The sequence below is a fragment of the Mustela putorius genome, unplaced genomic scaffold, assembly GCF_011764305.1.
Source record: "Mustela putorius furo isolate JIRA1106 unplaced genomic scaffold, ASM1176430v1.1 tig00537350_pilon_pilon_pilon, whole genome shotgun sequence".
Taxonomy (NCBI): domain Eukaryota; kingdom Metazoa; phylum Chordata; class Mammalia; order Carnivora; family Mustelidae; genus Mustela; species Mustela putorius.
The window spans coordinates 9,301,006-9,314,643 of record NW_025422471.1 but is presented as its reverse complement, the minus strand read 5'-3'; the positions used below and the strand labels follow the sequence as shown (position 1 = coordinate 9,314,643).

At 34.7% G+C, this 13,638-nt stretch overlaps 1 protein-coding gene across 1 annotated transcript in view; it reads left to right on the top strand.

The window, feature by feature from the left end:
• SLF1 (SMC5-SMC6 complex localization factor 1) overlaps window positions 1-13,638 on the top strand; it is an 80,666-nt gene that overhangs the window by 27,982 nt on the left and 39,046 nt on the right. Inside the window, exons 6-12 of the mRNA XM_004769906.3 lie at window positions 2,903-3,046; window positions 5,471-5,617; window positions 6,470-6,616; window positions 7,471-7,593; window positions 9,398-9,451; window positions 10,472-10,630; window positions 12,284-12,447. Of these exons, the coding sequence (XP_004769963.1) occupies window positions 2,903-3,046; window positions 5,471-5,617; window positions 6,470-6,616; window positions 7,471-7,593; window positions 9,398-9,451; window positions 10,472-10,630; window positions 12,284-12,447 (938 nt within the window). The remainder of the gene's footprint in view (window positions 1-2,902; window positions 3,047-5,470; window positions 5,618-6,469; window positions 6,617-7,470; window positions 7,594-9,397; window positions 9,452-10,471; window positions 10,631-12,283; window positions 12,448-13,638) is intronic.

Here is a 13,638-nt window from a genome sequence, read left to right as displayed (position 1 = left end):
ATGATTACTATGTGCCATGCTCTCTCTGCTAAGCATTATGCACCCTTAATCATTCTCTCTGTTTACTTATCTTTCTTTTCTTTCCATCCCACCCTTCTGTTCTTCCTTTCTTTGTGCACCCAACATGAGGCTTGAACTCACACCCCAAGGTCAGGAGTTGCATGCTCTCCCGATGGAGCCAGCCAGGCACTCTTATATACCCTTAACCTTACTTTTATAAAACATCATATTCCTGTGTGTATGTATTATAGCCTCATTTTATAGTTGGAATGAAGTACATGAAGTACAAATGAAGTACAGTAAGCTTCGAGTATTTGCCCATGCTCCTGCAACTGACATGTGTCAGACCAAAAATTTAAGACTTCTTTCCTTAACTGCTCTTTCCTATACACATTTGGTTATAAGTAGGTAACCTTGGGTTTGTAGGGGTATTAGTAGGTAACCTTGATATTCACCTGGTCTCTTTCTGGGTAGTTAAAAATACCTAATGCTTTTAACAGTGCCATAACTAGTAGTAAATCTTAAGATCTTCAGATACATTTAAGAATCAGGGTATGGATACTAGCAAAGAACCATGTAGAGCACTCTTTGCTTACCTCTCTGATTTTGTATCCTGTGTCATGAATTGTGTGGTGAATGCCATGGCTGAATCAAGGAATAAGACCCAGGGACTTATACTTGGGTCTCTATACCTAGTGTAAAACAATAGTCTCTCTATACCTAGTGTAAAAAGTCTCTCTATACCTAGTGTAAAACAATAAACCCCATCAAATAGCTGAATCAGAAGCCCAGGCGGACTGTCATTGCCACGCTGTGCTACTTTACTCCTAGATAATAGAATAATTTACTGAATAAGTAGGCTTTGGTCATCTATTTGGAACACAAATTGTACTATATAAGAGAGACTAGACATGGCCTTTTTTTTGTAGGTCATATAGGAGACACTTAACACAGTGTCTAGTATATAGTTGGCACCAAAGAAATATTTATACAATGAGGAATAAGAGGGGTGCCTGGGCGGCTCAGTTGCTTAAGCATCTGTCTTAGGCTCAGGTCATGATCCCAGCGTCCTGGGATCGAGCCCCACCTTGGGCTCCCCACTCAGGAGGGAGTCTGCTTCTTACGTTTGCTCACTTGTGTGCTCTCTCTCTCTCTCTCTCTTGAAATAATAAAAAAAATATAAAGATTTTTTAAAAGAAATAAGGAGGGGCGCCTGGGTGGCTCAGCGGTTTGGGCTGCTGCCTTCGGCTCGGGTCATGATCTCAGGGTCCTGGGATCGAGCCCCGCATCGGGCTCCCTGCTCCGCAGGAAGCCTGCTTCCCTCTCTCTCTCTCTCTCTCTCTCTGCCTGCCTCTCTGCCTACTTGTGATCTCTGTCTTTCAAATAAATAAATAAATAATCTTAAAAAAAAATAAAAATAAAAATAAAAGAAATAAGGAATAAGCAATGAATATTTACAGATAAAGAAAATACTTCCTATATATTTCATTAAAGTATTCAATTAAAGTATTAGTGATTTGGAGAAAAATACATATTGATCATTTCACTCTATAAAAAATATATTATTCTAAAAAGCTTCCAAATTTCCTCATTTGTCAGGTTATGGTTTTTAGTTAGTTAATTTATGTAAGGTACTTGCTTTGTACATTTTATTTCACAGGACAATATCTAACATCTTGAAATAGATACATAAGTAAATAGATCTAAGATTAGAAAATAGTATGTTCTTGCCTCGTTAATGATAATGGAATGTTCTTTTGCTTTACTGGATCATACTAGATTACTGAAATCTATGTAGGATTAATTCATTCTGTATTTTAGACCTTTCTTAATGCTCTGGGCTGTAAGGATGTATCCTCCCATTGTCAATCAGTTTTAAATTTAAAGCCAGAAAGTCACTTTTATCCCACTTCAAGTAGTCCTTAACAATAATTATGGTTTGTACATTCAGAGTAATTCTTTCTTTGATGCCTGGCATAGGAAGAAGGAAAGTTCTTCATTTTTCTTAGTTTTCAGTTTTACTTTCTTGAATAAAAAGAAAGTTAATCAAGTACTCTCAGGAATTGTTCTTTGATTGGAGGATTGCAGTCTGCTAAAAGACCCTCACATCTACATAGGAATCCCAGGACAGGTGAAAGGGAACCAAAGATGACACCATAGGCCTTACATATTTCAGTTTATATCATAACTGTTCCCTTAGAGGACAGTGATTCTCTCATTTCTTAGTAAAGATCAGGAATCTCTGAATACCATCCCTTAAGTGCATTGTAGTATATGTCATGAACTCATTTTTACTTCCATCTCTTTATTTTGCTGAACTTTTAGAATTCTATATATAGGTACATATGCAAATGTCTTAAACATCATTGGTAGGTGGTTTATGAATTCAGTTTGTTTTTCTTGGCAAGAAAAATTTAAATATTTGATAAAGAGTTAGGCAAAAGTAATTGTTTATTGCTATTCAAGTAAAATAAGAGCTGTGAATTCTTTTAGGCCTCTTTTCCTCTGTGTATGTAGTAGACTTGCAGATTAGAAGCCTTATCGGTAAAAACCTGAAAAATAATCAGAAGTAATCTAATCTGAAATTTATTTTTATCTATATTGTACCTTTAACTTGGACTGGAACTAGGTAAAACATTTCTGTTCTTGATTATTCATGAAAAGGCTTGATTGTTACTAGGCCAACAAAGCATTATATTTTTTGAAGATACACAGAAATCACTTAGTTATTCAGGACCTTTGTTTTGAATTATTTTCCTTGAAAGAATTTACTACCATTTAATAATTTTATTTAGGAGGAGGAATTTTACCTTCTTTTGCAGTTAGATAGTGTTGGATAATGTAAAGTACGTGTTGTTATTATACTAAATTGATTGTCTGAACCATTTATATATACATACAGAAAGAAATTCAGAATGATGAAGATTCCCAGATCCATTCTGTTTGGAATAAACACAGCAATCAGGAAAAAAACAAAGATTTCTGGAAAGATAAGGGATTTCTTAAAATGAAAGGTGCCTTAAAAGAGACCATGTGTAGGACCCAGGTAAAACTTTATGGGCAAAAATAAAAAAATGTACATTTCTGGTTCTTGCATCATTATTTTGGGGGCAGCATATGGTAGAAATTATACGAATTTTGAAATCAGAGCTAGTATTTGAACCTAGCTCTGTTTTTATTATCTGTGATTTGAGCTTGTTCAAGATATTGCCATATGTCCCAGTTTTTGAGACTTTTATTGAAATAACACATATATGCATATAAGAACACACAGTTCCTAATGTGTAGTGCATTTTCAACACATGAGAATTACTTATAATTCCCCTGATGTTTAACATAAATGTATTTCTTATAAAGGATTCTTCTCTTTCAGTAATTATGTATATTCATGATTCATGACCTAAAGTCTAGTATTTTGCTGCATATTGAACAAATTTTTTTAAGTGATACAAATGAATTCTCTTTTGATTTAATAAGGAAGACAAACAGGAAGGACTTTGAACTTGAACCAATGAAAAGTAGATTAAGAAAGCATGTATGTGGCTCTCCTATAAAACTTTTCAAATAGCGGCAACCAAAAAAAGGCATTATTACTTCTACCCTAGAATAGCTAATGTTTAATTATGCTCAATTTCATACTGTACTTTATGAAACAGACTATTTGATTTACCAGATCACTGGCCTAGTATTACTACTTAGTCTAAACTAAATATTTTTTTTAAAGATTTATTTATTTATTTGACAGACAAAGATCACAAGTAGGCAGAGTGGCAGGCAGAGAGAGGAGGAAGCTCCCTGCTGAGCAGAGACACACAACCACCCCCCCCCCCCCCCCCCCCATGTGGGCCTCTATCCCAGGACCCTGGGACCATGACCTGAGCCGAAGGCAGAAGCTTTAACTCACTGAGCCACCCAGGCGCCCAAAACTAAATTTTTTAAAGATTTATTTATTCGAGAGTGAAAGAGGGCACATGAGGTGGGGAGGGGCAGAGGGGAAGGAAAAGGGAAACTGGCAGATTTCCCGCAGGTGCACAGTGACTCTGAGATCACGACCTGAGCTCACCTGAGCTGAAACCAAGAGTCAACAACCGAGAGTCAGACCTTTAACAGACTGAGCCACCCAGCATAATAAGAGGCTTTTTGAGCTAATCTGTCTGAGAAAAATGCATCATAAGCCACAGTATAAAAATTTGGACTTTCAGAAAGGAATGTAAAATGATGGGAGTTACTAAAATAAAGTTTTTTTTTTAACATGGAAAAAAGAATCAAATGGAGATTATGCAAAAGATGGGAATTATGAAAATACATCAGTTTATGTTGTATAACACTAAAATTCAGGTACAAATTTCTATTTTAAAAAATCAGTTTCTTTGTACAAAAAAATCAGACACCTAATCGTAGAGAACTGATGGTCACCTGAGGGACAGTAGGGGGGATGGATGAGGTAGGTGATGGGGATTAAGAGTACACTTACCATGATGAACACTGAGTAATGTATAGAATTGTTGAATCACTATATTGTATGCCCGTAACTAATAATATGTATGATATATAATCATATATAACTTTGTATAATGAGTAAACAATATGGTTTTAATACTCCTTAACCTTATTAAAATTTTATGTTCTGTAAAAAGATTTTTTCTTAAGCTTTCATTTATTTATTAGAGAGTGAGAGAGCGGGAGAGGGGAGAAGGTCAGAAGGAGACTTAAACTCCCCATGGAGCTGGGATCCTGATGTAGGACTCGATCCCAGGACTCCAGTATCATGACCTGAGCTGAAGGCAGTTGCTCAACCAACTGAGCCACCCAGGTGGCTGTAAAGAGATTTTTTGAGATGTTTTTATCTGATATGTCTAATAATCGCAAGATTCTATTTGGTCTACGTCTAAAACTATTTTTAGAAATACTTGGAAAAATAGGAGCACCTGCGTGGCTCAGTTGGTTGAGCATCTGCCTTTGGCTCAGGTCATGATCTCGGGGTCCTGGGATCAAGCCCCCCATTGGGCTCTCTGCTCAGTGGGGAGTCTGCTTCTCTCCCTCTGTGGTCTCTCTCTTTCTCTCTCTCTCTCTCCATCTCTCAAGTAAATTAATAAAAATCTTCAAAATTTTTTGGAAATTTTGGAAAAATAAAATAATGAAGATAACCAAATTGTGTTTTTGACTAATTGTATGACAAATGGGGGGGGGGGGGAGTAGAGATTCCAAGAAAGATTAATAAAAGTACCGACATGAAATGTATATGTGAACACAATATAAACCTTCCTGAACAGAAATCTACATTTCTCTGCTTCATTTTAGTGTAGCTAAGATGTAATACAATTTCAAGGCTCTTTACTATAGTTAATCTTGTATGTATGTTTTAGAAAGCCTACCTTCCTGAATGGGTTTTTCTGTTGTGGCTTGCATTGGTTGTGTTAAGGCTATGTTTCATCCACAGTCTAATTGAAGTTTTCTTCCATACATGTAGAAAGAAATGAAAAATCATGATGAAGATGTTAATGTTAGTTCTCTTTTGACTGAACATCACAAAAAAGAAAAATTCAGAGATTCCAGTAGAGATTTGAAACTTGTTAAAATGAGAGATACCTTAAGAAGGCACACATGCAAAAGTCAGGTGAGACCTTCCAAATGAAAAATGATTTATAATTTTCAGCCCTTTTCTAAGTCTATCAAATGTAATGATACTCAAAACATTGTTCCTTCTGAATTACATTTACAGAAATGTTTATAAGGCATTTGTGTACAATTTTAAAAAGAGTATAAAAGAGTGTTATGTATGCACCAGCTAGGTTAAGAAATAGAGCATTACTAGTTTAAGAGCCTACTGTGTCATCTCCAAACTATATCCTCTTTGTTATCTCTCTTCCCATGGGTGACCTCTATCTTGGCATTTTTGTTGTTTTCTTGTTTTTCATTATAGTTTTGCTGGCAGTGTCCTTATCTCTAGCAATATATTGTTTAATTTTGCCTGTTAACGAACTTTTTGTAGTTGATGGTGTTCATAGTCATGCTTTTTTTTTTTTTTTTTTACTGGCATATATAATCTTTAATCCATTGATTTGCAACTATATCTTTAACCATTTTACTTACAGATATAAGTAAATTTGGGTTTCATTTTCTTGGTTTATGTCTGCTTGCTTGGTTTTTGCAGTTATGAATAGTTGTGCCATGAACAATGTGAACGTTCTCTTACACGACTCTTGGTGCACATATACAAGAGTTTGTCTAACTTAGGATATATTCCTTAGGGTGGATTTGCTAGGTTGAAATATGTAATGCCCAGCTGTGTTCCAAAATGTTTCCCTGATTTATACCAACTTTAACAATGGATGAGGTTTCGTTTTTGATAAAACTATTTTTTTAACATTGTATACTTGTGTTGTAAGTCATATTCTTGAGGGTTTTTTTGGATTTTGTAACATCTGTCATTCCTGTTGAGATTTAATGGTGTTCTGAATACTTGTAGAAGGAAATAAAGAAAAGGGATGAAGATATTCAAAGGAGTTACACTTTGAGGAAAAAACGCAAAAAAGAAAATGAAAGAGATTCCAGGAAAGACATTGAACATAACAAACTTAAAAGTACCTCAAGAAAGCACATATATAGAGATCAGGTAAAACTTTCTAAGCTGAGCTAAACAGTTAATTCTCTTTGGCTTCCATAATATAATCTAGACATAACATCTTATTTTATAATTGCTTGCTGTGTCAAATATAACCTGCACCCCTTGAAAAAAATGGTTTTCAGTTGATCTGGTGTGATATTCATAACTAATGTTGTAATTAACTTTAGTTTATAAAGACAGTATTTTTTACATGCATACACAAGGAAATCTGAATTAATAATCAGGATATTCAAATATATTATGATTTGCCTGAATGTCACAAAAATGAAAAAGAAATAAAGGTTCTGAAAAAAGAGGCTAAAATTCCTAGAATAAAAATCCCTTAGGACTACATGTGTAAGGAAGTTTGGGTAATGCATTCTAATCTAAATTTTAGTTTTTGTCTTGTTCTTCCCTGGTATAATAGAGATCATTTTTAATAAGATAGCTTGTCTTTTGATTGGGATCCTTCTTGAGTTAATTATTCTAGAGTATAACTTGATTTTATCTAAACCACAGCATGTTTATATGCATATATCCAGAAGGATCTTCAGAAAAATGATAAAGGTAAATAAATAATGAATCATGTTATATGTGACCATGGCAACAACGGGGTTGAGGAAAGGAAAGTTTGGGATTGAAAGGAAAATTATCCTAGGTAAAACTTCCCAAATTAAAATATTTGCTTTTTTTTAAACTTTATTTCCTTGTATAATTTTTATAAAGAATGATTATAAGGATCTTTGTTGAAGTTAATGCTGCATGAATGTGTTCTTCTTGTATTCTGTTGTTTATTATGATACTTAAATTTGTGGTAATATTGTCTTTAATACACTGTCTAAAATACTTCTACATGTATGCAGAAAGAAATGAAGAGTTCTTTTTTTGCTGATCGTGCCAAAGAATCAAAAGCCAAGGATGTCAGGACAGATGTGGATATTGCTGAAATAAAAAATGAGTTAAAGAAGCACATATATAGAGCTCAGGTAGAACTTGGCCTACTGAAATTTTCTATAGTTTCCTATTCTTCTCTAGTAGAACCAAAATATAATAATAACAGTAATGACTCATTATGTTTAATGTGTCTTAAATTTTTCTCAATTTATTAATTTGTTATGTACAGAAATGTATTTGTACATTTAATAAATAAACTGAATTCTCTGCTGTTTATAGCTCAGTGAAGCTACAGATAAATTAGGTGTTTATAAACTGCTGTATCTTTTTTTTTTTTTTAAGATTTTATTTATTTATTTGACAGACAGAGATCACAAGTAGGCAGGCAGGCAGGGAGAAAGAGAGAGGAGGAAGCAGGCTCCCTGCAGAGCAGAGAGCCTGATACAGGACTCGATCCCAGGACCCTGATATCATGACCTGAGCCAAAAGCAGAGGCTTAACCCACTGAGCCACCCAGGCACCCAGCAATGATAGCTAATTTTTTTTTTTAAGTTTTTATTTATTTGTCAAAGAGAGAGCACAAGCAGGGGTTGCAGCAGAGGAAAAGGGAGAAGTAGGCTCCCTGCTGAGTTAAGGAGCCCCATGTGGGACTCAGTCCTAGGACTCTGGAATCATGACCTGAGCGGAGGCAGACACTTAACTGACTGGACCATCCAGTCCAGTCCCCACAGTCTAGGGGCTCTAGACTGTGTATCTTGGCGCTAAAATGCTTGCTAGCTTGGGGCACCTAGGTGGCTCAGTCAGTTAAGCGTCTAACTCTTGATTGTGGCTTATGGTTGTGAGATCAATCCAAGAGAGAGATTTTTTTTCTCCTACTTCTCCCTCTGTCCCTTACCCCTCTTTTCCTCCCTCTTGCTTTCTTTCTCTCTCTGTCTGTTAAAAAAAAAAAAAAATTAATAAAATTAGAAAGCAAAATAAAATGCTTGCTAGCCAGATATTTGACATTGGGGCCCTTTTATGATATCCTGGGTCAGCCTCAGTCTTATGCAGCCCTTTAGGGTTGGAGGTCGTGGGGAGACTTTCTCAGTGATCTTGCCCTGCCCCCAGTGGTAGGGGATTGCTAATGACCTGGGACCATGTTCTTTTCTTTCCCTTTTCCAGGGGTAAAGATTTTGTTTTCCATTCCCTTACCCAGAGGGTTGTGGGTATTTGCTTCTACATCCTAACTGGAAGCCAGAGCTTTATCGTTGTTCTAATTTGTATTTCTTTTGACAGTAGTAAGTTTGAACATATTTTATACCCTCACTTGCCATTTATATGTTTCTGTCTTTGTCACCTGCTTACTTATATTCTTTTTCAGTTTTCCATTAACTTATTTTATATAATTGTATCTAGAACTCCTTATATAATCAGAACATTGTCTCTTTTTTTATTGGTTACAAATATTTTTCCAGTATAATCTTTTAAGTCAATACACAATTATAGGTATTTTAAAACAATAGAGGAAGACTCCACATGTTATTATATAGAAAACATGACCACATGTTTTTCTTCTGTGAACTTTTATACAAAATGTTCTCCTTGTTTATATTTCTAATTATTAAAATACTAAGGACAGTAGACCTCAGGTCTTCAAAATGAAAATGACTTTATTTTTTAAGTTAGTTTAGAAAGAGAAAATAGACAATGTTCACACACATGAGTGTGCTATTACTTGAAAATAGTGGAAGATACTAGTCTGAGTAAATGTGTATCAGTATCAGATCAATTATGGCTATGAAAGTGTTCCTGAGTCTATTATGTAAGTTTGCCTAAGGTTTTATTTTTTGTACACTGAAATATAATTTTCTACCTAAAAAGATGCTTAATTTTGGTAATATGGTTGCTGTTTTATAGGCTATCAGATACAGCTGCATTAAAATAGATAAACAACCAGTGTACAATATTGAGGTAAGGGGGCTTGGACTAGGGTGGTGATGGAGTCAAAAATATAAGCTTTGTGTTTTGATGTTTTTAGTTACTTTGATATAAAGGAATGTGTTGTCTGCATAACAGATCCTCCTAACAAATTTGAAATGTACTTTCTCTAATCAGAAATGAAAAAGAAAAATAATACTCTGATCAAAGCTCCAAAAATATTATATATGGTAGTACAAACTTGTAACAAGAATTAAAAACTTACCTTGTGCTCATCATGGATGAGTTATGTACCACTGTTAACACATTTTGTAACTTTCATAATTACTACTTCTAGATGGAAGTTTCAGTATAATATTTTTAAAAGTATATTATTTCCTTTGTATCATTAGTCTTTAAGATTTGTTTCATGTAGTCTTTCAGAGTATTTTAATTCTCTTCAGTTTAATGTAGTTATTTTTGCTGTTAAAAATACTTTGACCCCCCCGCCCCCCCCAAAAAAAAACAACAAAACTTTGACCAAGGGAAATGTATTTCATGGAACTCTTCGAGTTTATATAATGGGCATCCTCAGAGTGACTCCGTGACACTATAGCAAATATTGTGCTTGATGACATCTTAATATATTTAGTATATCTTAATGAATATAGTTTGCTTATATGTTTAAAAGAAAACCAAGAAATAATTTTGCCCCTAAAGAACTATGTATAATTGTAGCTCTGCCTAAGGTCTCATCATTGTCAGCCATACTTTGCAAATGCCTTTTCAAATTTTCTTTTAGTGACACTATTTCCCCTTATTATTTGGGGCAACAGAGAATAATACATAAATCAAGTAATAATGTGTATTTTTGTAGTGCCCTGTAGCTATAAAACACATTCGTATAAATAATCCTTTTGTGAATCATGTAACAATCCTATGAAGTCGTGAGGACAGGAATTACCTTCATTTTACAAATGAGAAAATTTTAAATCTCCTTACTAATTTAAAATTTACTCCCAGAGTTTTTGTTTCTTCTTTGAATCATAGAATTTTTATTATTTTTTTTTTTAGGTAAAAAATGCTGAATTTCCTAGAGGTATATTAAATTTAATTGAAAGTCTCATAGAAGGGCAGTTTTTTAAAGAAGCAATTGAGGAACTTTCCTCTTTACAAGCACATTATATCCCCCCTGTATGCCTTCTTCATGCTCTACTAGAGAACATTCTACAGGTAAGAGTTTATAATCTTTAAGAGAATGTTAAAATATGAACATTCTCATTTTTTATATATATTTACAGTTAATTTCTCTTTTCAATATTTTTTCCCTTGTTTTAATAGGAAATTCAGTACCCACTTACAATTTCTTCTTTATTTCTTTTTTAGGTTTTGTGGGGTTTTTTTTGGGGGGGGGTTGGTTTTTGTGTGGGGGGGGGGTTTGTTGTTGGTGGGTTTTTTTTGGTGTATTTTGTATTTGGAGTTACTGGAGAACATTTACTAAAAATTCACAGTTTACTAGATAGTTGTCATAATACAACTAATCCAGCAATGAGAGACAAAATGGGACCTTAATGAATTTATAGGAATTTGAAGTTACACAGTGGGGACTGGATGTCACAAAAGCAAGGACTGATTGATTGCTAAAGGATCATCTCACAGGGTTATTTGTCTTAGTGAGATCACCAGGATCTAGTCCATGGCCTTCAGGTCTTAGATGTCTACAGCCTGATCTTGGTTATTTCCCAGAATTCATCCAAATTCAGGAGGTGAAATTATGCTGGTTATATGATAAGATTTATAAAACACAATTAATTACCTCGTGCAGGATGTCAGAAAAAGCAGGGCAGCATTGTTAGTAATCTTCCTTGTCTTCACTGGGTGAACTGTTTTTATGAATGCTCCGAGGAAACTGAGTCATTCTGCAGTCCCTCGGAGACTGGTTTGGAGTGGAAGAAGTATATTCTACTAGTACTCTGGAGGAGGAGGGTACGTGTTCAGGATGGTTGATGAAGAAGATACAGAGGGGAGAGGAGGACTACCCCCCCATTACGGGTTCATTCTGAATAATCTCATTGTGGAACTAAGAGCCAGTACTTTTGTGAAAGCCTGTTTGCCTGTGTGTGTCCAGGTGGGAGCATGGATCTCCCCCCATAATGATTATAAGACTGGGCATCAGCTCTCTAGGGGTCCCCAGTGAGGTCAAGACCTTAGATGCCCATTTCTATTTTTAAATTATTTTCTAGGTGCTACTCTGATTTAATTTATTTTCTTGGAATCTCCAAGATAATTTTCTCTTGGGAAAAATTTATCCGATTTTTTTCTGTGGCAATAAATTATCTAATGTAAAACTCTGACAACAGTGATCTAGAAAGGCATTTGTACAGTGATAATTATTTTTATTCACAGTATACACAGACAACAAACATTCCTTAAACTGTGAAAGCTAGTAAGAACAGCTTTTCAAAGGTAGCTTTCTAATTGTTTTCTTTACCACAGTGACAATTTGAAGAAATAACAGGTGTAAGCTATGTCAGACTAATGGTGATAACTAGCATATTACATGAAATCTTCATACCTTTAATTCCTTTCAGGTCACATATGAGAACTCTTAATCTCACTATAATCATGAAAAGTAAAATGGACATTTCATGTAAATCTCAATAGCTGGGATTACCTAAATGTATAAATACATACTAAGAATGTGCCTTTTTCAGTTGTAGTATTTCACTAGCTAAATATGATAACTTCCATTGATCTCCTTTGTCTAAGCACACATATTTGGCAAGAAAGTTAGGTCAGAGTTACTACAATTTTAGACTAAAGTAACTCATCAAAGTATATTTTTAGCTATAGTGTTTTATTTGTTTGTTTATTTTTAAATAATAGGATAATATAGATACATTCTCTGGCCGATACTTTCATATATTGTCAGCTCTTCTTCACCTGCATCCTCCTTGGAAGTCCCCAGCCATGTCACGATATTACTTAGAGCTGTTTCAGTGCCCAACTTGCATGAAAGGAGCATGGTCTCTAATAGAAGTGCTTATCAGGTAAGGAATTTGATGTGTGAGGATGTTAAATTTCATCTCCTAGTTCTGCTGTGTATGTTTTAGATATAAGTGAAAGAAGTAAATTTCATTTTAGAAAATGTGTGTGTGTAGTCTGTATGTTGTATTTATTTTAAAACTCATAAAAAAGGGCCAAGTCTAGGGGCACCTGGGTGAGTCAGTTAGGTGCCTGACTGTCGATTTCAGCTCAGATCATGATCTCATGGTCAAGCCCAATGTTGGGCTCCAAGCTGGATGTGGAGCCTGCTTGGGATTCTCTCTCTCCCTCTACCCCCTGCTTGTGTGTTCTCTCCCTTTCATTTAAAAATAATAAAAGAAAAAAGAAAAGGCCAAGTCTAGATTGGTCATATTTGTCATTTAGTTTTATTCGCCAAAAAAAAAAAAAAGTTTAATGAATACATGAAATAAACAGGAAAGCCAAATCATTGTTTTTAGTTAATGATATCTGTGCATATTAAAATCTAATTAACATTTATTGAATATGGCTATCAAATTTTGGTAATCAAAAGTATAGACATTTATAACTATATATATTATCTCATTTAGTGTTTTTTTGTTCCTTTTTTTTTTTTTTTCAGCTAGAAATCAGAATTTTGAAACTATTTCCTAAATATTCATTCCATTTGTGTCTCTCTCTGCATGTTGTCTTCCTAGATTTTTCCTTTGTCTTGAAAATGTTTCTCTGGAAGTCCTTTGTATTGCTCTTTCTACAAATCCACGAATTGTTTTACTTCTCTGATAACCCCTGTATCTGACAGAACCTGCCTATGTCTAGAAGGTACTTTCTTTTTATCCAAGTGCTCAGTTTTAGGGCTCCACAGAAGTGAGAGAAAGGATACTTGACGAGCCAGGCAAAGGCTAGACCTTCAGTTATCTCTGATATCCACATAGATTCATTTTCTTAGTTGTGATATATTTGAGATGAGTTAATCATCTAGATAGTATGCATTTATTCATTCTTTCAGCAGTTGTTTATTGAGACTTATTGGGAGTCAGGCACTGTGCTACAGCCTGGGGATAAAATGATCAATAAAAAGTAGTTCCTTTACTTTTGTAGGCAACTGAGATGTAAACACAATTGGGCACTGAATATGAGGATATATGGATTATGTGGCTGACATGCTTTCTAATTTCCAAATCTGCTTCTTTCTTTACTGTCTGTCTTTCTTTCCT